At 44.7% G+C, this 24,690-nt stretch overlaps 1 protein-coding gene across 1 annotated transcript in view; it reads left to right on the top strand.

Annotated features, from left to right (window-relative positions):
• Positions 1-24,690, top strand: part of GRIP1 (glutamate receptor interacting protein 1) — a 614,867-nt gene that overhangs the window by 569,435 nt on the left and 20,742 nt on the right. The window contains 4 exon segments of the mRNA XM_032493355.1: positions 51-81; positions 83-163; positions 295-339; positions 4,849-5,082. Coding sequence (XP_032349246.1) covers positions 51-81; positions 83-163; positions 295-339; positions 4,849-5,082 — 391 coding nt within the window.

Genomic DNA, 24,690 nt, shown 5'->3' with positions numbered 1-24,690 from the left:
AAAAAAATGTCTGGCAAGTTCCTAACCCAGACTGTGCTTCTTGGCAACAGTTTTACAGGGGCTCCTGACAGTACGGAGGCCTGAGCAAGAAGAGAACTTCTGGTCCCAAGCGCTGGAGGATTTGGAAACCTGTGGACAGTCAGGAATTCTGAGAGAGCTCGAGGTAGCCTCTGTCCTGCTATTTTCTTTTATTATTTCTACATTCATTTTTTTGTTTTTGTTTTTGTTTTTTGGTCCTTTTAAGTTTGCATTGATCACACCAGTTCATTTAAAAGCTTTAACCCCTTTCCACAGGAGAAAGCTGACAGGCGTGTGTCTTTGAGAAACATGACTCTCTTGGTAGCTACCCTTTATGTTTATATTTTTGCTTGTGAAGCTGCCTTCCCTGCCCCCTTGCCTTCCGGACAGTGATTTGATTTTATCCAATGCAGTTGGAAGTGTTTCTTTCCCCATTCCCACCCCAACCCGAGCTTACTGACCTGTGGCTTCTGCCATTGCTCCCTGCTAACCCGGACTGTCCGTGTTTGCCACTGGGTCGCTAGGGGGAGCTGCGCCTCCCAGCAGTGGCGCCTTTCCTTCTCTTATTTGCTTTAGAAGGGTTTCTTTGGCATGTTTTCATTTGTACCTGGTAGAGACATTAATTTGTGCAGAGGAACATAAGAGGAAATATCATTTTGTTTTGCCTTTAAAGTTCATGACACTGCAGCTGGTGAAAAAGGCCAGTCTGTTCGACAAACAGTTACATAGTACGTGCTGTTAACTGCAAATCCTGATTCTGTGGTAACTTCATGTGAATTCGAGGCGCTGTGGAGAGATGGAGTGTAATAGCAGAACTCCTGGTGAATTCTTTCATCAAAGCCATAAATTTGCTGACAGTATTCACACTTTGGTCTGGGAAGTCCTGGACTGTTTCCTTTTATGTTCTTTTAAATTTTCTGAGCTGTAAAAAATAAAGTGGCAAAGTCTCATTTTTTTATTTTGATGTCATATGAGGTCCCCAAGTCACCATAAGGAATGTGAATGGCCTAACTGGGTGGAACTCTTGCAATTCTAAAATGACGACTCATCTTTATATTATTTTGCTTCTCGATTGCATGTGTGGATATTTTATGTGATTCTAATGTTTGTGTATCTGCAAAGAGAATTACAAAGAAAAATATTAGTTTGAATTTGTAAACATCATGGTATTTCCTGGCATGAATTTCAGCTTCAGAGCACAGTTAAAGGACCTGGAGATGGATAATCCTGTAAAGCTTAAATATATTAAGATGTTAGCAATTAATTCTTTTTTTTAATGCAACTTTCCAAAAAAGCAGAATGCTTAAGTATCAGCTGGCTTATTTAAACTTTTACCACTTCCTGTATGGAGAATGATCAGCAAAAGGGGACCAAACTGAAAAAAGAGCTCAGTTCACAATTTTTTAACATATTCCTGCTTTTAAAAAGCATGTTTTGGCTCATATGCCTTTTTCATTTTGCATTTTGAAATACTTCACTCTTTTCAAGAAGGAGCTATTCTAATAGCTTCTTCTGCATTAGCTTAAACAAAGATGATGTAAAAAGTAATACAAAGAGGTTCTGTTTTCGCCCAGAAATTGAGTTATCTAACGAAAGCAACCTCCATCAGCATAGAAGGTATGTTGTAACAACCTGTAGATTTTCTCTGATGTCACTTAGGGCAGGTGTACCCCTTGAGATTATAAATCCAGGAGGAAAAAAGGAGAGGAATTTATATGCCAAAGAGAAATTAAAATTTTCAACGAGGGAGAGTGACAAATGCATGAATTAGAGTCTTAGTGACAGTTTTATCACAAAGACTATTCATGTATTAGTTTGGATGAACTCTGATCCCTTGATTGCAAATGCTACTCTGCAAAAAATATCTTTGGAGCTCTAGGTTCCTGCATATGAAGTTTATATCCAGTATTAAAAGTTAAAGCATACTAGTACTGTAATAAATGTAGATGTTTAGCTAAGAAGAAAAATGATTACAACTGACATGAAAGTGAAAATTATACTTGTCATTTTCCCCATTGCTAGCAGTAATTTAGGTTCAGCTTAAGCACTGAGAAATGCATAGTTTTAATAGAGGAGAAAAGTTCATACTAAGACTTTGGACAAGTTACTCTCTCTTATCAGAGATTTCTTCTTTAAATATGTGGATTATAATGACTAATGCTGATATGGTGCTTAACACAGAACATAGCACTTTAATAAATGTTCAGTAGAAATTATTTTTGCCACTTTTTTGAGTAATGAATACTGCCTTAACTATTTTTTCCTCACTATAACATAGGAAGAAGTTTTAACTAGTTGTCAGAGAACTCTTAAACATACTCCTGCTAGGTTGTATGTATACCAGTTATCTCACTGATAATTTTGAAAAAGTATAATTATAAATTATGAATTATGCAAAATGAAATACTCCTGAAGCAAAAACAAATCCTAGAAAACTCTAAATAAGTATTTTTTAACTTTTTATTTTAGTTTTTGTATTTGTGCCTTAATTTTAATATTCCTTCAGAGATGTCACTAATTCAGTTGACATTTGCATTAAGCAAAGCTATCAACCCACCTTTTAAAAATTTGATCTGAAGACCTATTGATGGTATGTCATTGCTTCCATCAGAACCCTTTCTAGATCAGACTGTGACTTCTGTCGTGGCTCAGGCTTATCAACAGCAGACTGTTGTCTCCCAGCTGTAGTGATTATTTTACTTCCAGCGTGCTTCCTGCTGGTCAGATGAAAACTGAGAACAAAAATTAAACGTTAACAAAGCAAATAGCTAGTCTGTGTAGGTAAAAACAATAGCTGGATGGTCACCACAGCAAGAAAACAATCATCAGATACTGTCAGTTACAGTAGATTAAACAAGGAAATGATATATGTGAGTAAAATGGCATAAAATAAAAGGATGTCCCATGTCACCCGCAAAGCTAGTAATAGAAAGGTTTCAATTTAAAGAGGATTTATCTGAAATATACCATAGTATGGATAATCCACAGTGGATAAATATTAAGTGTTTTTTTTCCTGTTTACTAAAAAAGTCAGTTTTATATGTTTCAACCTTATGCTTGACCGAGAAGCAATACAACCTGGTGGTCAAGAATAAGTGTTGTGGAGTCAGTTGCTAAGGTTGCAATCCCAGACTCTTGGGCAACTTGCTTCACTTACCCAAGCATTCCTTTCCTTAACTGAAATGAGGAGGTACAGTAATTATAATACCTACCGTCCAGAGATAGTGCAAGTATTTAATGGTATTCTGCATACGCACGTATATATGGTACTCAGTTTGTTTTAATGCTCAATGACCAGGAAGGGTTTTTTTGTTTTGTTTCTTGGTTTTTTTTACTATTTTTCTTTTCAAAGTTATCAGTAAGATAACTGATCTAGTCAGGACATTGATAAGTTCACTTGTTTTGTTTCTTTTTGAACAGAGTTGTAGCCATACCTACATGGCTGCCACAACTTGGCTGTCATTCAAAGATCTTGTTAGTGGCATGTGTATAGCTGAACACCAGGTGAAGCTTGGAATTATAACAGCTTAGATAACAAATGAAAACTCTACTCACTTTTCAGTGTTCCTTCCTGATCAATGATTTTACATAGTGCCCTTGGCTCCTTTACTGCCTGTGTGACCCTGGGTAACTCAGCTTCTTTGTGCCTCAGTTTTCTCACCTGTAAATCAGGAAGAATAACAGTACCTACCACATAAAGTTGTCGTGAGGCTTGAATGGGTAAATACGTTCAAAAGACTCAACAAATTAGACCTCTGTTACTTTTAGCATTGATATTAATATAAACCACTAGATTCTGTTGTAGCCAGTCACATGGCATATGGAGGTTGTCTTCTGTTCCCATGATTTCAGGCAGATTCGCTGATGCTGGTGTACCACGAGTTAACCATCATCGCGAGGAATACAGAACTGGCTACAGGCATATTTTCACAATTTTAGCATCCTCTAACCATGAGAAATGGAACTTCCCAACACGATACTGGTTTTGAATGCATTTTTTGTTGTTGTTCCATTTCTGAGATTCAGTCTTCTGGGGATCTGATCTTGCCATTCCTTGTGTATTATGCGGGGAACATATTTGAAATTGAACAAACTTCTCAATTCACTGGTAAAATCCGATCCAAGTCTCACAGCTTTTGAGCAAAGGGTTGAGTCCAGTCACCTAATACATGATAACCTCTCTGAGGATCTCACACAAAGGCATTTCTAAGAAACTTGATCTACGCCAAATGATGTGGAGACCTAGCTGACCTCCAAGCTCCTGGGGCAGGCCGCCTGGCCAAAGGAAAGACAACAGGCCAGTGCCAGGGAGGCAGCACTGGGTCGAAGCCCTTGCCTTTGTATCAGCGGCCTCATTTCAGCCCATTTTTACTTCCAGGTGGTGCTGGAGGCGGCATTGCAAATAGAGGCAGCCTGGGCCCCACTGAGAAGTTCTCAGTTCATTTCTGTAAGATATTTTGAAGGTTGCCTCATGAATCCCATCTTTAGAGCCCACTCAGTGGAAAGTTAATGCTTAAAATGTCGTTTGCAGTAAACAGATGTTAGAGCGTTTCAGTTTGCCTCGAAACTGCCAGGGGTGGTATTTGATTAAATAAACCCAATGGCTTAAGTACTTAAATTGGATTTGAGATGTGCATTATAAATGTCACTTGCAAAGCACTTTTCCAAGACTTTCATAGTGCAATTAGTACGTCCATTCTCCAGCCTTTGGTTATGCCCTGAAGAGACTGTATTTTGAGTGGGCAGAAGGGAAATGTGCTTAATGTTGAGCAACCAAACCCTTTTGTTAGTCCATGGCTTAATTGTTTTTGAAAATTGTCAATGCCACAGGCAACAATTATGTCGGGGAGCACGATGAGTTTGAATCACGAGGCCCCTACACCTCGCAATCAGCTGGGGCGACAGGCCAGCTTCCAGGAACGGAGCAGCTCGCGGCCACACTATAGCCAAACCACTCGGAGCAACACTCTGCCCTCGGACGTGGGCAGGAAGTCTGTCACCTTGAGAAAAATGAAGCAGGAAATAAAGGAGATCATGTCCCCGACTCCTGTGGAGCTGCACAAGGTCAGAACGCTCTCTTCTCTTCCCTTAGGGTCACATTTCGTAGCCATGCTGCACCGCGCAGGCGCCCTGATGCAGGGGTCACAATGGCATTCCTCTGTGGGCTCAGCCAAGGAGAGAAATCAGAGCTTAAAGGCAGATCATCAGAGACTGATTGTTCTGGAAAACGTGATCATTGAGGGGGTATCTCATAAAACAGGGAAAGCTGGCTTTCAAGCAAATGAATTGATCAAAAATGCATTTATGGCCAAAATCTTGCAGAAGCTTGAGGTTCCAGTGTCACGTGGTGCTGTAAAGAGTTGGTCTGTTATTCCAACTTCGTTAAAAGGGAAAGGATTTCGTATACTCCCAGCTTCACCGAAAAGGGGGCTTCGGGGGTGATGTGGCGGCTTAATTGTCAATTACCAGCCTCTCAATAGATGGTTGTATTATTCAGGGGGCGTGCAGTTCTCTTCGAGACATAATTTAGATGTCTTGGGTCAGGACAGGGTAAGCCCTGGTTATGTTCCATCTCTGCCGTGATAGTTGCCTCACTTCATGGAAGAAAACCTAGGATCACAAACAGAGCTGAATTTGAGTTGCTGGCAGAGTTTAAACAAGGCATATGTCAGTGACAGTGTCTGCAGAGGCCTGGGCCAAGGAACGCAGTGGAGGGAGGTTTCTCTGGTTTTCTGTGGAAGAACTCTAATGCTTTTTGTTGTTGTCTTTAATACATAAAGATGTCTAGATGGTAATAATCTCACTCCACTATTCTGAGAGCCAAAACCCTCTCTGTAGTTAATACTCTCTTAACTGGAGATGAGTTACTTGTCTTACCCAGAAGAGCAAATAAATATCAGACTGAGAGAAGGTAACAGGCCAACTACCCCCTTTTTCAAACTCTAAAGACGTCAGTCTCCCTAACCACTTATTAAAAGGAGATACTGATTTTGCAGCTGACATAGGATATGGTGAAAGAAAGGATTGTATGGGAAGTTGAGTTCTGAAGCATGTATTCATTAGTTCATCACTCACTCACTCATTCATTCATTCAATACATAGACTGTGCATTCATTCACTGTAAGGATGTGTTATGAATCCCCAGGGAGCGCATAGTCTAATGGGGAGACTGGAAAACAGTGGGCAGATCGTGGGATAAGGACAATGACAGATGCAAAACTAGGCTGCGCTGGGGGATGGGGGGCGGGGGAGGGAACTTAACCCGCCACAGAGGAATGAGAAAGGCTTCCTAGAAGTCAGTGTTGACTCTGCAGGAAAGTGGAGGATGGGAAGGCATTTGAAAGCAAACTTGTGCAAAGGGCTGTCAGAGGCTGTGGTGCACTGAAGGAGTGCAGCTATCTTAACATGACCAGAGAGCCGTGTGCGCTAAGAGGCATTACAGACTTTTCAGAAAAGCTCAGAAGCTTCTGACATTTTAGGGTGGGGGTGCAGGGTTGGCCCCCTGCCACAAGTTAGCTGATTTATCCAGTTACCCTAGACTGATGTGTCTGTTTGGTAAACACCAGCCTTCACCACCTGTCACATATTCTAATATGCTAATTGACAAACGCCATTAGGAGGCTGTGAGGACTCCCTTGGTGATTAAATTGCAGGAAGCTGCATAGTCACTGCTAATTCTGCCATAGGGAGAGGCGGGCGGGCCCCTCCCGATTCCCTCCAGTGTTTGGGAACACTGCCTTCCCTCTTCTCTGGGTCTCCTGCCCAGGCAGAGAGGAGCACGCTTGATAACCCACTGTCCTTCAGCACCAAAGGGAAAGGACTTCCACGAGTGCCTACTTGCTACTTTTAGCCACTGCAGTTGCCTTTCTTAGCAGACATGTCTTATCCCCATCGACAGGATAGGGAAATAGCAGGTATAAAATAGAGCCCTTTTTCCTTCTGGAGTGAAGCGGTCTCAACAAAGGAAGATTATCGATAGCCCAGCAATGCAAAAGACCTGTCTCCCCAACCCTCCCACCCCGAAAGCATTTAGCAAAGATGGTGATGGTGAATTAGATGTGCAAGTTGTTATAGCTGAGGTTTTTAGCTTTCTTCCTTCACATCAGTCATTTCCCCTCAGTGGTGGCAGGAAGTGTGTTTCCCGCATGGCTTTACTTTTCTTCTGAATTGGTACCAAACAAAATAAGATGCTCGGAAGTACATGGTGTCCTGACCTTTATAAGGCACCTGAAATGGTCTTGTTAAGTGAAAATGTAGCAGAGGAGCTTGCTGGCTCACAGCATGGGTTCTGGGAGTGACTTATGCTCACATCTCAGGTACCTTTTCTTTTTTAAGTGAATGCAATTACCCTGATAGTTCGTCCACATGTTTGTTGTTAAATACATGCTCCAGTTTTGAAGTTTTTGAGAGGAGAAATGGTAATTAGAAGAGTTACTTTACTCAGAGACTGGTAATTGTGCTTGTGTCTTGCTTGTGGGTGTTCTTAGAACACTGGATGACTCCCTGACACCGTGGAAAAAGCACATTGCCTTGTGGATAGAATTATCTTCCCATTGGGGTGCGACGAGCCTGTATTAAACCTTCACACGAGTTACGACAAAGGTACTCTTTTGAGTGGTGGTATGGTTTGGGGGCCAGGGAAATAGAAAAACATCCCTTCCTCAGATTGCAAATAATCCCAACCCAGACTGCACAGCTTGGCAAGTGGACTGAAGGCTGGTTTTCAGTTCCCTGAGCCCCGTGGGTGGACTTTACTAAATAGACCTAGTGGAGGAATTCCCAAGGGGCTGCAAAGACATGAGTGGAGAGGCTGGGCAGGGTCAAAAGCATACCATTCTGAACACGCTTGGTGTTATCTTCCAGTTGCCCTCTTTTTCGTGGCTGTGTGCCACTTGGTGAAAGCTATTTCCATGAGAACAAGTTGTGGATCTGTCCATGTCCAAGCCAGTTCCTACAAACTCTTTACTATCACTAGAAGCTGTATCAGGAGGATAGAAATGAATGGGCTGGTATCCATCCCCATTCCTGGGGAGAACAAACAAAAGGCAAAAACATCGCCATCTCCTGGTGATGGATTACTAACATCATCTTCATACGGAAAGAATAAAGTGTGGGCTCATCTTCCAGTTTCTTGAGTTTCAGCTTACTGTCCATTGTTTGCCCCTCACTTTCCATCCAGTCCTCCTCGCCAAGCCCTTTCCTTCCTTCAGAACTTCAGAAAATGGTAGGTGAGAGTCTACATGGCTTTTGTTCATTTCACGTCATCTGCTGTGTTGGAGGCTCTGCCACATCCCAGAAGATCTTCCATCAAATTGTCCGCATTCATCCCTGAACCCAAAAGGCTAGTGTCCTTCCTGACACTTGAGAACAAACATAGAAACACAGTCTCACTTCCCATTTTTGGCCGTGTGGCAGAAGGAGGAAGTTGGAGCCGGAGTGATGATTTGGTACTTAGCTGAGGGTTGGGGAGAGGACAGTGACAGGGTCACAGGGAAGTGATACTCCAGAGGCCACTGCCTCTCAAACTTTCTTGGTTGAGACACAGTCCAGAATACATTTAACCTCACAGTTCAGTACACACATACACCCACACTCACGTGTAAGAATGTATTCAAAAGTTTACTGCACGGTATACACTAGCATTTTCTGTTTTGTTTCTTTTCACGTGCTGTCCCAGTAAGTTGATTTCAAGACTAATGGGTCTCAACCCAAAGTATGGGGACTGAAGCCTTAGAGAAGAGTTTGGCATGAGAACCTCTGATGACTTTTACCATCATTGCATGGTATGCGTGTCAAAATGCAGGTTCCTAAACCCAACCCAGACTTGCCAGGTCAGCATTTTCTGGGAGTGGGGGCCAAGAATCTGCATTTTAGCAACTTCTTAATGGATACTTTTGCACCTTAAAGACTGAGAATCACTCCCTTAAGTTTTGGTAACGGGAGGTGATTATTTTGTGTCAATGAAATCAGAGTCAACAGCTTTGTGGCAGAGTAGAGAGAAAATGAGGTTGCATCTTTGGCCCTGGAGCTTCTGAATTTTATCTTTGAAATGAATTCTGGTTTGTACAAAGCTTATCACAGATTTTTTTCTCTTTGCAGAGAAGGAGCCTATGATCTTAGCTATCAATTCACTGATAACCCCTCTTTTCCTTCTGAAGCTTAAATACTCTTTGGTGTCCGCTTAATCTATTTCTGAGATGAATTCTAGCTTCACTTCTCTTTGCATACTTTAAGTCAAAAAAATTTTTTCAGTAGAGAGGAAAATACCTATTCTCCACATTCAGAGCATTTGGATTTTTTTTTGCCGTCATTTGTGTTTTTCAGTAAAATTGTATTCCTTAATTGCATGCAGCTGTTTTTTTGTTTTGTTTTGTTTTGTTTTGTTTTACAGAAATGTTTTTTGGTTTTGGTTTTTTTTAATCATTTTCCAGTATCTTTTATTTATGGCTCCTAATGCGCACGACCCTTGAACATTTGAGTCACTCCCAAGGAGCCACTTTATTTCTTGTAGCTGCGTTGGCTACCATCAGCTTTTCTCCCAGCTGAGTTCACTTTGCTATTTCAATATATTTCAGTGTTTTGAGAGTGGACCTTTGTTCTTCCTGATATGATAAAGTTGTTTTCCTTCTTGGAAGGAGTGTCATTTTCAGCACTTAAAGCCCACATCTTTTGCAATATTCTCCCCAAGTCAGGAATAGGCTCGGCCCTAGAAGGAAATATAAAATGGAAATACATATCTTAATCCAGCACATGCATCGTCTGTCACCAGGTATTTGCAGGTGGTACTCCTTAAGATCAGATGAGTTGTCAGGCAGATGGAGGTTTGATCACAGTCTGACTGTTATAAGCCACCTGACTTCTCTGAACCTCAGTTGGCTCACTTAGCAGAGAAGGGGCAGGATCGCTTGTTATCCCGAGAGAAAACTTCACAGATAGCATTTCCCTGGTGTAGTCACCATCATTTGGAGTCTTGCCTCAGCTGTATGGTGTCAGAAACCCAGAAAATGAGATCTCAGGATCCCAGCCTTAAAAAAATTCAAGCAGCCAACCTTAGAGCCTCCAGAGATGGAAATATAAACCAGAAAGAGCATCTGTTTACAAAGAGAGATGGGCGTGTGGCTGCTACTAGTCACTACATCATATTCTCTCCCTGTAAAACCAGGGGCAGCTAACAACCAGAATGTTGTTAGGCGAACATGGAATTACAGAACAAGGCTTGGCGTTTAGGTTGTACTTTTTATCTGTGATGAATCCAGCCCTGACAATCCTCAAAATGTATTATTCCCATCAGTTTCCTTTGTCTTTGATTGTGTTGAAACATACTTTTCAAAATGTAAAAAGTGTCATTCTTATACAGATGATTGGCTCATGTGAAAAAATGTTTATTTATGTCATTAAGAAGGAAAGAGCCAGATGACAAAGCTTGTTCAGAGAGGGAGATAAAGAAACTATATCTCAGTCCATGGGGTCGGTGGGTGGAGGAGTATGCCGGAATAAGATTTCCAAGTTAAAATGAAAGCTATCCCATGACTTGTAGGGAAATAAAAGCAAAACCTTTGAGCTTATCTTCCCTAAGGGTCAGAACTCAGTTTGCATCCTATCACTTCTCTACAAGTGGCCATCCACCTTTACAGAGTCTGAGCTCTGAGCAACAGAAATGGTAAATCCGACCCAGCTGCGGGCGAGCCTCAGCTGACCCTCGGGCAGGCTTGCTGGGCGGTACTCCAGTGTGCCTGATTTCTCAGGGTTTGATCCCTCAGTTCCTTCAAGGATGCACCAGAAATGTTAATAGCTTCCCTGAAGTCTAGCCCTGGCCCGGGGATCATTCATCTTTTTCTGCCGTCTTTGCTTGTCTCTTGTGATCAGATGTGTTTATTTGTAGGTTGTAAAACACTCTGTTGTCTATGGCATGTTCACTTACAAATGAGGTAGCTCCCTGAGGGTTACTCCATTTCCCTAAAGTCCAAGTCCTCGGAGAGTAGCCTGCTGGGCCTCTTCCCTCACCATCTTTCTGCTCTAGTGCAGGGCTGTGGTGAGGATCCCATGGGTAACGGTCTAGCCCAGGGCTGGTCTCTTTCTTCCCCTTTGATGGAGCACAGAGCTTTCTTGCTGGAGGATCTTTGTAGTGTCAAACCACCATGTTCCCTGGAATGAGGAAATAAAATCAACATTGTTAGCACTCAGTGCCGGGAGACTTCGGTTGGTTATAACTTGTCATCCTTATATATATATATATATATATATTTTTTTTTTATTGATGTATAGTCAGTTTACAGTATGTCAGTTTCTGATGTACAGCACAATACTTCAGTCATAAGGAACATACATGTATTCATTTTCATATTCTTTTTCACCGTAAGTACAAGATAATGAATATAGTTCCCTGTGCTATACGGTATGAACTTGTTTATCTGTTTCATATATAATAGTATCTGCAAATCTCGAACTCCCAGTTTATCCCTTCCCACCCGCTTCCTGCCCTGGTAACCATAGTTTGTTTTCTATGTCTGTGAATGTTTCTGTTTTGTAAATAAGTTTGTCTTTTTTTGAGATTCCACATATAAGTGATACCATATGGTATTTTTTGTTATCCTTCTTGAATGACAATGAGCCTGGCCCCAAATTCCGATGGGCCCAGGGGGTGGGTGAAGGGCATGCCTCCCACCCAGAGTTACAGGTGGCCCCTGGCACAAGGAGGCCCATTGTGATATTATAATTTAAATAAGAAATATATACTTGGTCTTGGTCCCAGTTGCTGGCACAGAGCGCCTCAAACTTTAGAATTTAAATGTTGGGAGCAATACAGGTGTCTTTTCTTATCTTAATGAGGTGATTTTTGGATACACTTAAGGGTGGATTGGTTACCGGTGGAGCCAATCTTGTAATTAGGGGATTGGAGCTTTCAGTCCCACCCCCAACCTCCAGGGAGGGGAGAGGATTTGGAGGTGAAATCAATCACCAATGGCAAATGACTTAATCCATCGTGCCTGTGTAATGAAGCCTCTGCAAAAGCCCAACAGGATGTGTCTCTGAGAACTTCCGGGTTAGTGAGCACAGGAAGACTGGGGAGAGAGTTGTGCTCAGAGAGCATGGAAGCTCCGTGCCCTTCCCGAGTACCTTGCCCTAAGGCAGCTCTTCCCTCTGGCTGTTCCTTTCATACCAAACCAGTGAGCTGGTAAGTTCTGTGAGCCACTCTAGCAAACTAGTCAAACCCAAAGAAAGGGCTACTGGAATCTCTGATCCATAGCCAGTCGGTCTGTGTCTGAAGACCATTGTCTGAAGCGGGGGGTGGGGTACTATTGTAAGACTGAACCCTTAACCTGTGTGGTTTGACGCTGTCTCCAGGAAGGTAGTGTCAGAATTGAGTTGAACTGTAGGACAGCAGCTGGTGTGGCAGGATTGCTTGGTCATGTGAGGGACCCTGCCTACCCCCAACATATACATGGTGGAACTGTGATGAGGGCGTTTTACCCACAGAGGCCTCAGGATCAGGAGGTTGGAGGTCGGTAAGTTGCAGAGGGAATCGGGAAGGGTCCAGAGCTGGAAGGGAGCCAGGCCAGAGCAGACCTGGGAGCCAGAGAGCAGAGGAAGGTGTGGAGAGGGACAGGCACTGAGAGTAACCAGCAGGCAGACCTGAGCTGAGATGCTGGAATAGTTCCGGCCACAACCGGCTGACTTGATGGTGGCTGGGCAAGTGGAAGGGGCCAAGGGCAGAGCTGACAGTAACTAGGTGTCTGTCAGCTGCCCGTGGCTTGGTTTGATCTGGAGAATTGGAGAATGATCTGGCTCTTTCCTCTCTGGTATGATGGGAAATGAAAGCTGCAAAGGTGCTTGCTCTGAGATGAAATGGGAAAACAGCCCTTAATCTGCCACAGATCTTAAAAAACTGTGCCGCTTCCTTGGTTAGGACTTAGTTTTCCAAGGGCCAAATCAGCCCCTGACGTGCTCAGATGTACAGCCACCATCCAAGCTCTGCCTCTCCCATTGTGGAGCCTCCATTTGTCAAGCTTCGGGTGCCACACATGCCGGCCAGGGGGCTGCAGGGGCCAGCGTTTGACACAGCTGACCCTCCTGCTCGCTCCTCTGCCCAGGGGACTCCCCTGACTGGAGGGCAGCAGCCATTTTTCCTGACCCTATTCATCTGAAAACCCACGTGTTTGAGTGCCAGGAACTGAGATGGCTCTCTCTCGGGCTGGTGGCAAAGTTATACTTCATTTTTCCCTTCCAGCCCCACGGGTAGTATAGGATCGGCCTCAAAATCCTCAGGCTTAAAGGAGCAGAGCTACCCCGGTGGTGTCTGCAAGAATAAACCCAAGTGCCTGGTGATTTGTTGGGAAAACTAGAGCCATCTCTGAGACTTAGGTGTTGGTTTGGTCCTTAAGGCCATCAGGCAAGGGGCTGAGCCAGAGGGAGGCTGCCAGGGCTTCAGAACTGTCACCTGCCATGACACGCTCAAGGCAGTAGACACAGCTGCCCTTAAAAATCTCACTGGGGAGAGTCTGCGCTATGGCTGAGGCTTTTCACAGGTGTTGAAACTGAAAACACAAGCGTTGGGTTTCTGATTTTTGCCTCGAGGACATTGTTCAGACGTATGAATAGACTTGCTTAGGGATACAAAGCCAGGCTGCACTTGAATCCTGGTGAACTCCTCTGCCTCCTGTTCAAGCTTCTGTTCTCGGGAGGGTTAGAAGCAATCACAGCACGTGTGGAATGCACAGTTACAATTGAGCTGAGCTTTGTAGAACTGTATCCTTGCCCAGAGTGTTATCTTCCAAGAAGCTTATTGGCCCTCCATCTTGAGCATTGTGTTCATAGTCCAGATTTCCCCAGAGGCATCCCCTGGTCAGCACAGAACAGAGATCTTATAAGAAAAGTCTTGATTGACTTGGATGAGGGTGGGACGCGGAGAGCTCTCGCAGCTGGGAGCAGTTCATGCAGAAGCTCGTGGAAAGCCAAAAAAGGGCTCTGATGAGAAGAAATACAGCGGGTGTGATAACTTATTGATCTTGAGTGGGTTGGGCAGTTGGAAATGGATAAAAGTTGCCTGGCCAGCTAGGAGATTATACATCCAGGAAAAAAAAATCATGATTTGGTGGAAGGAACACAGTAAATGAGGCCAGATATTCTAGTACTGAAATCCTAGAGTTCATATATTCTAACTGGACAAGCCCATTTATCAAGTTTGAGCCAGTGTCGTCATTACTAGGAAGGGAATAATTCTGCTGCACAGAGTTGTCGGGACATCAAAAGCAATCGTATAGGAAATGCCTGAATAAGGGATGCACTGAGTGGGAGAGATTGTGACTTAAACCTTAGAATCCTTAGAATTATTTCTGGACAGGAAATAAATCAGAAGTAACCACTACCAATCTCCAGCTAAACAGGAGGGCAGCAGCTACATGGCACAATTTGTTGTTGCTGCTTTTGAGAGCAGCCAACTGTGTGCCCCATTTTGGTGAATTGATTCCTAGAATCTTACATTTGATCATTTTAAAATAGTCTCATTTTGTTATTTGCTATTTCCAGGAGAATCATAGAGCTGGCTATTAAAATTCAGTCTCCTCTAACCTTAGGAAATCTTTCTAGAGAAACAGATTACTTCAAACTTAACATTTATTAGCCTCTCATCCTGAGAGTTTGCCATGGATACATCAAGTCTAAGGCTGGCGAAGCAAAGCCTCTTGGCCGGCAACCGTGACTTCACAGTTAATGAGGCCAATCTGCTAACCCGCTCTGGTGGACATCCATCTCTAAAGTTGCGGTTAATGTATCACCACTGTCTGGTGTTGGCAGTATTTGGTGCCACTCATCCTTCTGCCCCTTCTGGGTTCTGTCCTGTGGAGCAAACACCCAAGAATCACAGGTCAGCTGAGCGATGAAGAGCTTTATTATTTCAGGCCCACGTCAAATGTACCCCAAATGCAAGGAGTCCAGTTCGCTGTGTTGAGAAACATCTCAGAGCTAAGGCGGAAGTGGGCTTCCTAGTGTCCATTACAAGCACAGGCTTTGCGACCCTCACATTCAGATACACCTCACGAGTGGCTAGACTTACAGAGTAGGTGCCAACCCACCTACCCGAACCAGCCACATGCAGAGGGTGGGCGGGACTGTTCTCCAGCCTTACACCTAGTGGAACAGAGATAACTAGGATGCGCCCCCCTCTGCCCTAGGTGTGCTGCTTGTTCTGTGGGGAGAACGTGACCAGGAGCAAAGATGGAAGAGGGACATAAGGACAAGAGACCCCACGGACAAGGCACAGACGAAGCCAAAGAGGGGCACATACGCAGGGACCCTGAGCAATTTCATCTAATAAACGAGTCCCGGAATAGCACTATCGCCAATCATCTTAGCTATTTGCAGCCGCCACCACCCCCCGCCCCCGTACCCATCTCCCTCTGTTCCTCTCCTTCCTCCCTTTGAGAAAAGAGCACGAGGTGGGGAAGAAAGGGACTAGAATTTAAACCAGAGTGTTTCCCCCAATCAAAGCAGGAAATATGCATGGTGAGTCTATGCTATCTTGTGCCAGAAAGCAAAGAAGTTATCAGAGCAAATGGATCATATCAAAAGGACATAGGAGTCAACATGAAGGACTCCCCTTGCCCAAAGATGAGGAAATTTGAGCGCCCAAAAGAAAAATGATGCAATTAATTGTGACACATCATATGTATATAAACCCACAGGTTCATATTGATACGTTACCTTAAAAAGGTCATTCCCTTCCCCCCGCCTCACAAAACCTCATGGGGACCCCACTGGAAATACTAGTGCACTGCTTCCCTATTCTAAAAATGAAAGAATTAGCATTCATATTGCCTTACTTTCACAAATGGTACCTCAGAGTAACTAAACAGCACTAAATTGAAGAAAGAATTCTTCACAAAGGAATTCCAGCTAATAAATACAGAAGATGTTAAAAGGTGATAAGGGTTATCATTTTGCAACCCCTAATAAAATTGATTCAGACAGTGGTCATCAGTGGGTGAAACAGTTAGATTAAAGGTGAATGGGGAAGCTTATAATGAAAGAATTAAGCAGTCACCCCCGGAACCCGCCCGAGTAGGACAACTAGACACTGAGTGATGTGAAGTCATAGGAAGCACGTGGTCCCACCTGTGATCCATTCATGCCCTTCCCCCCAAAGCTGGTCCTGACTCAAATCAAGCATCCAGAGTTAATTTCTATTTAAAGGGAAGTGGGGGGCTGGAAGAGCACGCTGCAGGGCAGATGACACAGTTTCCACAGTAAGTCAGTAGCAGAGGGGAAAGGGTGGGGGCAGACTCTAGATACGAGGACGTTTAAGGGACCTAACACAAATGTGCACCTGGCTGGCACCCTGGTCTGAACAAACCAACTCTAAAAACCACTTTTGAGATAATCAGGGATATTTCACTATAGGCTAGGTATTCGAGTATCCCAGGGAATAAGAATTAATGTTGTGAATGAATTCCTGGCACAGGTTGTGTAAAAAGTTGTCATGTTTTTTAGAGATTCATACCAATGTCTGTAAGGGTGAAGTGGCATGAGGACTGGCATTTGTCTTAAAGTTCTCCCCCAAAGAGGAAAAAAGTTGAGGGGGATGAAGTAAGTGTGGCCAGCTGCTGATGCTTGTTGGGTCTGAGTGACGAGTACATGAGGGTTCATTGTTCTGGCCTCTCTGTTTTTGAATATGTTTGAAATTTTTCATTTAAAAAAAAAATAGCTTGCTCCTAACCAGGCTTATTGGGATAATCATTACACAATATATGTATGTCAAGTCATTATGTGATACACCTTAAACTTCTATAGAGCTGTATGTCAATTCTATCTCAGTGACACTGGGAAATTTTCTTTTAATTTTTCGAAAATAGCTTTCTCCAATAACCACCCTCCCTATGTCACAGGAGAACGTTCCTGTCCTATGGCCTAAGGCTAAGTTATAATTATAGAAGAGCTTAAAATTCTGCTCTGCAATGAGTATTTATTAAGCAAGCACGTGCTAGGTAAAGAGGTAAGATGCTGTGCAAAGATGCAAGCTCTGCGGTCAAAACCCCTTGTTTATAGTTTATTTAAAATGTGTTTCTGAGTACAGCAAAGTGATTCAGTTGTGTATGTGTATATATTCTTTTTCAGATTCTTTTCTATTATAGGGTATTATAAGGTATTGAATAAGGTTCCCTGTGCTATACAGTAGGTCCTTGGTGTTTATCTATTTTATATATAGTAGCTTGTATCTGTGAATCCCAGACTTTTCATTTATGACTCTCCCCTCCCCCTTTCCCCTTTGGTACCATAAATTTGTTTCCTCTGGCTGTGAATGTTTTGTAAATAAGTTTATTTGTATCATTTCTTTTAGATTCCACAGATAAGTGATATCATATGATATTTGTCTTCCTCTGTCTCACTTAGTATAATCTCTAGGTCCATCCATGTTGCTGCAAATGGCATTATTTCTTTTTAATGGCTGGGTAATATTCCATTGTGTCTGCGTATGTCTGTATGTATATATCTATATCTGTATATACCACATCTTTATCCATTTGTTTATCAGTAGACATTTAGGTTGCTGCCATGTCTTGGCTACTGTAACTAGTGCTGCTTTGAACATCGGGGTGCATGTTATCTTTTCAAATTATATTTTTTTCTCTGGTTATATGCCCAGGAGTGGGATTGCTGGATCATATAATAAGCCTATTTTTAGTCTTTTAAGGAACCTCCATACTGTTCTCCATAGTGACTGTACCAGTTTACATTCCCACCAACAGTGGGGGAGGATTCCCTTTTCTCCACACCCTCTCCAGCATTTATTGTTTGTAGACTTGAATGATGGCCATTCTGACCGGTGTGAGGTGATACCTCATTGAAGTTTTGATTTGCATTTCTCTGATAATTAACGATGTTGAGCATCTTGCCATGTGCCTATTGGCCATTTGTGTGTCTTCTTGGAGAATTGTTTGTTTAGGTCTTCTGCCTATTTTTCGACTGGGTTGTTTGGTGTTTGGTTATTGACTTATAAGAGCTGTTTGTATATTTTGGAAATTAAGCACTTTTGGGTCACATCATTTGCAAATATTTTCTCCCATTCTGTAGGTTGTCTTTTTGTTTATGGTTTCCTTTGCTGTGCAAAAGCTTGTAAGTTTGATTTGGTAAAACTTTGTTTATTTTCGCTTTTATTTCTATCGCCTTAGGTCAGTCTTGGGAGAAAACATTGCTACGGTTTATGTCAGAGAAGGTGTTGCCTGTGTTCTCATTGCTGTGGCTAGGACTCCAATGCTATGTTGAATAGAAGTGGTGAGAGAGAACCACTTCTCTGTTGCTTATGGTTTATTTTGGCAAGTTTCTAACCCTCTCTGAGCTATTTGCATGTCTGTATGATCTGCTGCACAAACTTTTAATCTCCTCTCTCAAGTCCCACAAGCCTTATTAAGAAGTTCAGCATCTCCAGCTGGAGGCTGGAGATCCCACCCCCTTCCTCTTCCAAGAATGGGGCTTCCTTAGCTCCAGGGTAGGGCAGGTCTGGCTCCAAGGTCAGAAGTGCTCTCACCTCTCATGGCCACATGGTGTCACCATGGAGCTTTGTCCTGCCAGGCCTCAGCCACCCAGGAGCTTCAGGCCTTGCTAATTTCCAGCAAGACCCTGGGGCTGGGGAGGTGGGGCGTGGTTTGAACCTCAGAATTAAATCCCTCTCGGTTCACACTCACACAGCACATCATGGCCAGTTCTGACTAGCTTCCAAACTCAACCACATGACATGTCAGAACCAGTCATTTCATTTATTCTACAAAATACCCTGCTTTGTAGCAGGCACCATCGTAGGGGTTTGGGATACATCAGTGAACGAAACAAAGATCCTTGCCCCCCTTCAAGGAGCATGCTGGGTTATCTCCCTCATACTCCCCTCAGGCCTTTGCCTGAGCCCTGGTCAGCAACAGAGATGTCTCTTCCCTTCCTGATGAGTTTTGCTTTGAGGGGAGGGGATACTCTCTCATTCATGCCATTTAACTTACTTCTCCCCGTGCCCATCATATGTGGTGTGGGGGCTAGATTTTACTAAGCTGCACATGCGCGCGCGCACACACACACACACACACACACACACTTCTATAGTGAGGTAGGACTTTCTACTCTCTGCTTGTATAACTGAGAGCCACAAAAGTCATCCTTTTGCTGCAGAAGAGGGAAATGTCACGTCTAGGGACCCGCAGGAGTCCTCAGGATAGACTGCCAAGCGAGGGTGCTTGGCTTTTAGGAGGGAAGAATTCAAGAGTAAGTCAAAGAAAAACAAAAGCAAGTTTATTTAGGGGGATACTTACTCCTTGGCAGAATGCAGGCTGTCTCAAAGTGAGAGAGGCCAAGGGGCATGGGGGGTGGAGGGTGTCGTAGGGTTTTATGGGCGAAGTAATTTCATACATGGGAATAATATTCCTGCTCTTTAGGGGGCCCTTCCCTAAATATAATTTATTAAAAATAATTTATTACAAATAAATATGTAATTATAATGTATATAACAATGTAAATATATAGTATAAAATGTTGTGTATTATATAATATAAATATTATAATATATAATATTAAAATAATAAATTATATTATTTACAAAGGCCACTGCCCACTTTTTGGCCTTTCATGGGCCATCTCAGCACTGTCACGGAGTAAGGGGAGTGATTTTTTAGCATTACAGTGAAGGTGTAACGAGCTAACTGTCAATGACTGGACTATTCGCAAAGCCACCTTGGTTCCAGCCAGTCTTTATCCCACCCCAAGAGCTGTGCCCCCTTCTTCATTGATCTGGCGTTTGTGTCCTGCCCCTTTCCCTCCTGAGTCATTCCCCTACTCAGAGATGTTAGTCTCGTGTTTATGGGAAACAAAGCAGGGTGGTCCTTCTTCTGTAGCTGCCTCAAGGCTGGGTATCAACCCTGCCTGTCAGGGGATAAAGATCTCTGGATGCCTGGTCTGGGGGTCCCAAAGGCAAGACCGCTTCTCTTTTAAGTCCGAGGGCTTATGGGCTGGAATTCTTGCATAGCCATCATTTTGACATGGAACCACGCTGGAAGACGTGGACTTTACCAAGTGGTTAAAGAGGCAGTGGGCCCAGGAGGGGCAGGACCCAGGCAAGGCTAGGCAGGGCGCTCTTAACAGGGCACAGGGCGACCTTAGAGTCTGACCCTGGTGTAACCGTGGTGCCTGTTCATAAGTCTTTCCGACATCCATCTATGTCTGGCCCAAGTTATTGACGTAGGTACAGCAGGTTTTGTTTATGACCACCAAACACCACCCTGCTTGGCCAGCAAGTAGTCCAAGGCCAATCTGCTGTCCATAACCACATCGGCCAGTGAATTTAAAGAAGTTCACGGGGAGGATATAGTTTAAGTGGTAGAGCACATGCTTAGCACACAGAAGGTCCTGGATTCAATCCCCAGTACTCCTCTAAAAATAAATAAATAAGTAAACCTAATTACCTCCCCCCCTAAAAATGGAAAAGAATAATCAAGAAGTTGAAAGTCTGTTTAGGGCATTTCCAGTGGTCAGGGCTAGTGTCTTTAAAGTGCTGGTTAGATTTCTAGGGTTACTTCATGGTAGGCAAAGCTGCCATCCCCGCACAAGTCCTCTTCCTGCCGGTATTAATCTGACGGCCCCTGGGACTGTATTGAGTATTATTGTATATTGTGCCTGTGAGTGGGACCAAATGTCCTAATGTGTAGGCTCCCTCGTGCCATTCTTTATCGATATGAGGGGAAATAAGCATTTACGTTGGGGCCAGATTGTCTTTGTCTTTGGGCCCTCATTCTGGGGAGCGCCACGTAGCCTGAAGGTGCAGTAAGCAATCTGGGAATAGAAGAGCTTGACAAGGAAGCAGCCGTCCGGGTCCGTGGAAGGACGGGTTATGAACACAATGTGGGGACAAGGGCCCCTTCGTACATTCAGAATAGTTCCGTGTGGGAGTATTCCATGCCCTGGACTTGAATGAGGTGGTGCAGTAAGAGGGTTTGACCCACTGCTTCCACAGAGCCCAACAATTTCTAGCCTAACCTTGAGGCCATTCCATCCCTGTCCCGTAGGCACTGCGGACCCGGGCTTCATTATAAGCACACGGAGTGGAGGCATTTGTGGGAATGTGGTTTGGGTCCAGGTCCTAAAACACACTCACTGGATGGTGCTGTTACTACCTGGTGGCCGGGGACTGTTCAGAGGGGCCACCACAGCCTAGAGGACCGCTAAGTGCCGTGGCGTTGGAAGTATGACTCGTTCTCTAGATAACAAAAGTAGCCGTGATTAACAGGAAGGTTATGTCACTTTTTAAAGAGAGTTAAACATAGGCAAAGTATTGGGCAAAGTACTGCCCACTGCAGTCCTGTAGGTGGGGGAGGAGGTTTCCATGTGTTTGACTTGGCAGAGCTCCTGTTGGACGTACCTGTTTGCACCTGTAATGATTGCTGTAAGCCAGAGTTATTGTGGCAGAATCAACAATGAGCTAGTTTTTCTCCCCAGCTGACTATTTCAGATATGTGTACTAAAGCATTACTTTCCCCTCCCCCCGAGCCACAACTGTCGTCCGCTGCCCTACTTGGAGTATCATGGCTTTCGACATCATATTACTAGATTTTTTTTTTTCAGACCCAGCAGGGCCAAAGCAGATGTTTACCAGGAAGAGAGGGTTCTGAAAAGCAGCAGAATAAGAGCATGACAATCAGAAACAAAAAGATCACCACGGCCACATGAAGTCACGTATCTGTTCTCTTGAACAGTTATCTGAGGTCTTCCACTGGCTCACGGGAGGCTTCTTCTGGTTCCTGTTGGGACTTATATGGGCTTTATTCTAGACAGAGGTGCCCACTAGAAACCCTCCATAGCGTGACTGCAGGTGGGGTACTCAGTAACACTTGCTGTGTGGTCCCTTCCATTTTGGCTGTGGCTGGGCCTCAGGAGACCCTTCTTGCCAAGTTTTTAGTAGGACAGAGTCCCCTGACCAGATAAGGACCTCAGCCTTTTCTTTTGTGGGGGTGGGCAGCCCTTTGTTTCCATATTCTTGGAGGGCCCTTTGAACTCAGCTCAAGCTAACAATGTGAGAGACCAGCCTGTGGGTTTCCTCGTCAAACGAGAGATCTGAAGTCAAAAAAGGGCCTCCCGTAGGTCATTTCCAATGAGCTACCTTTTAAAATTCCCTTTGGGGCCATGCTGGTCCATAGAAGGGCCACAAGGGAGGCGGGAGACCCAGGTTTTCTCTCGGCACAGCTTAGCAAGCATTCTTTTTACATCATCATTTGCTTTTTCTTCCTTTGCCTGAGGATTGGGGCCTCCAGGAAAATAGGGGTAGTGGTTAATACCCAGAGCTCAGGAAACCTGTCGGGTCACCTTGGTAGTGAAGGAAGGTCCACCACCACTCTGCAGTCTTCTTGGTAACTCGAATCTTGGAATTCTCTCTTTAAGCAGGAATTTGGATACTTCTGTGGTCTTTTCAGTGCTAGGGGAAGGGTCTATCCAACTGTAAAGGTGTCTGTGCATACCAGTAGGTATGTCCATCCCCTGCGTGGGGCATCTGGGTCAAGTCCGTCGGCCCCTCGTCCCCCGATGTTGTATGGGCTGAGGTATGGGGTGGCTTCCTGGGTCACTGCAGGCACAAAGTTCGCAAGCTCTGGTGACAGTTTTAACAGTTTGGGGCAGGCCCTCACCCAGGCACACCTGAGTAACCAGTTTGCCTACAGAGTCTCATCCTAAGTGGGAGGTTTCGTGGAAGTGCTTGTTTTTCATTGCGTGGCCCCAGGAACGAGAAGCTTGTTATCTTTTGCCAGCCACCCTGAGAGGTCTCGTTCCAGCCCCGTATGTGTAGCCCACCTGAGGTCTTCAGGTGAATAAGATGCACCGCTGGTGGCGGGGGGGGGGGGGGGACCGTGGGCGTGGGAGCTGCAGCTGGTAAGACCGGCTGTGCTTTGGCTGCAGTCTCAGCCGCCTTGTCGGCCAGGGCGTGTCCCCATATAAGGGAGGTGCTGCCCTTTGGGTGGCCTCTGTGGTGAATGACTGCAGCCTGCTTTGAAGGCTAGCCCGCTGCTAGGAGGCCTAGAATTTCTGCTTGATGTTTTATAGGGAGCCCTTTGGCTGTTAGTAGTCCCCTTTTTGTCCATAGACAGTATGGGCACGGAGCACCGGGAAGCCACACTTGGAATCGGTATATATATATATTCATATTCGCATCCCTTTCTCAGCTGCTGTGCTCTGGGCAAGGCAATCCACTCGGCGGGAGTGTGAGAGGGCAGAGCTCCAGACTCGACTGTCTGCGGCTGACTGTGGTGTAGCCGGCCTTTCTTTCTCACCCCTTTGGGTATGAATCTGCTTCCATCAGTAAACCGTTCTGCTTCGGGATTGGTCAGGGGTCATCCTTGAGGTCAGGCCTAGGGCTAAACTTGTCAGTTGTCTCCACACGGGAGTGAGCAAGGGACCCGTGGGATGGCGGTGCGGCGTTAGAGGAGCTGGGTTCAGGACTGACAGACCTGGAGAGTTACGCCTGGGGTGCCTAGCAGGAGGGCTTGGTGTTTAGCCAGTTGTCCACCTGTCAGCCATCGGTGTCCTTTTGCTTCTAGGACTCCTTGTACCTGGGGAGGAGTTTAGGACTTCCAGTGACTGTCCCAGGGTGAACTTATGGGCCTCTTCTAGTAGAGCAGTGGTGGCCACTGCCCTAAGACAGCCTGGCCATCCAGTGGCCACCTGAGCAACCTGTTTTGAGAAACGAGCTATTGGTCTACAGAGGTCCCTGGGTTTTCGGATGAAAACCCCCAGGGCTACCCCTTGTCTCTTGGCTATATAGAGGGTAAAGGCTTTTCTAAGTTCAGGAGACCCAATGCAGGGCAGTCCCTAATTTTTGTTTTAGAGCTAGGAAGTCCTGTTGGCAGTTTCCATCCCCGTTGAGGGGTTCATGGTCACCTCCTTTTAGGTCCTCATAGAAAGGACTTGCTATGAGCCCAAATCCAGGTATCCAGATCCTGCAAAATCCTGCCATCCCCAGAAAGGCCCTCGGTTGCTGCTCAGCCTGGAAACTGGGGGAGAAGGTTGTTGAAGGGTTCTGATTGCTTCTCTTTGGTCCTGGACTACAGTCCTTGTCTCAGAGATGAGCACATATCCCAGGTCCTTTACCTGTTGGGTAGAAATCTGGGCCTTGTGTAGAGAGACTCAGTACACTCAGTCCCCTAGGAAGCTGAGGACCTGAATGGTATTTTTATCTGGGTCCTCCCTAGTGGGACTGGAAATGAGGAGATCGTGCATGTAGTGTAGGAGGGTCCCACCCACAACTGCGCTTCTCTTCATTCCTTTGCTAATGCGTTCCCAAACAGGTGCGGGCCTTGGAACAACACTGTCCAGGTTAGCTGGGAACTGTTACGAGTGTCTGGATCTGTCCACTCCAAGGCAGATATTCAGAGTCTGGGTGCAGGAGAATGCAACAGAAGGCGTCCTTTAGGCTCAGCACTGTAAAACAGCATGCATTTTCTGGAATGCATTTGCATGTACTGGGTCGGTATGGTTATGGATTAAGGACTATCGTGTGAACTGGAGCCACTGCCTCATTAACTACCCTCAGATCCTGAACAAACCTGTATTCTCCACTTTGCTTTTTTATGGGCAGAATGGGGGTATTAAATGGAGATTGGCAGGGTTGTAACAGCCCGTATTTTAAGAACGTAGCTATTAAAGTTTGGATGCCTCATT

This window comes from Camelus ferus, chromosome 12 (assembly GCF_009834535.1).
Source record: "Camelus ferus isolate YT-003-E chromosome 12, BCGSAC_Cfer_1.0, whole genome shotgun sequence".
Classification (NCBI taxonomy): Eukaryota; Metazoa; Chordata; class Mammalia; order Artiodactyla; family Camelidae; genus Camelus; species Camelus ferus.
This window is presented reverse-complemented; position numbering and strand designations above follow the sequence as displayed.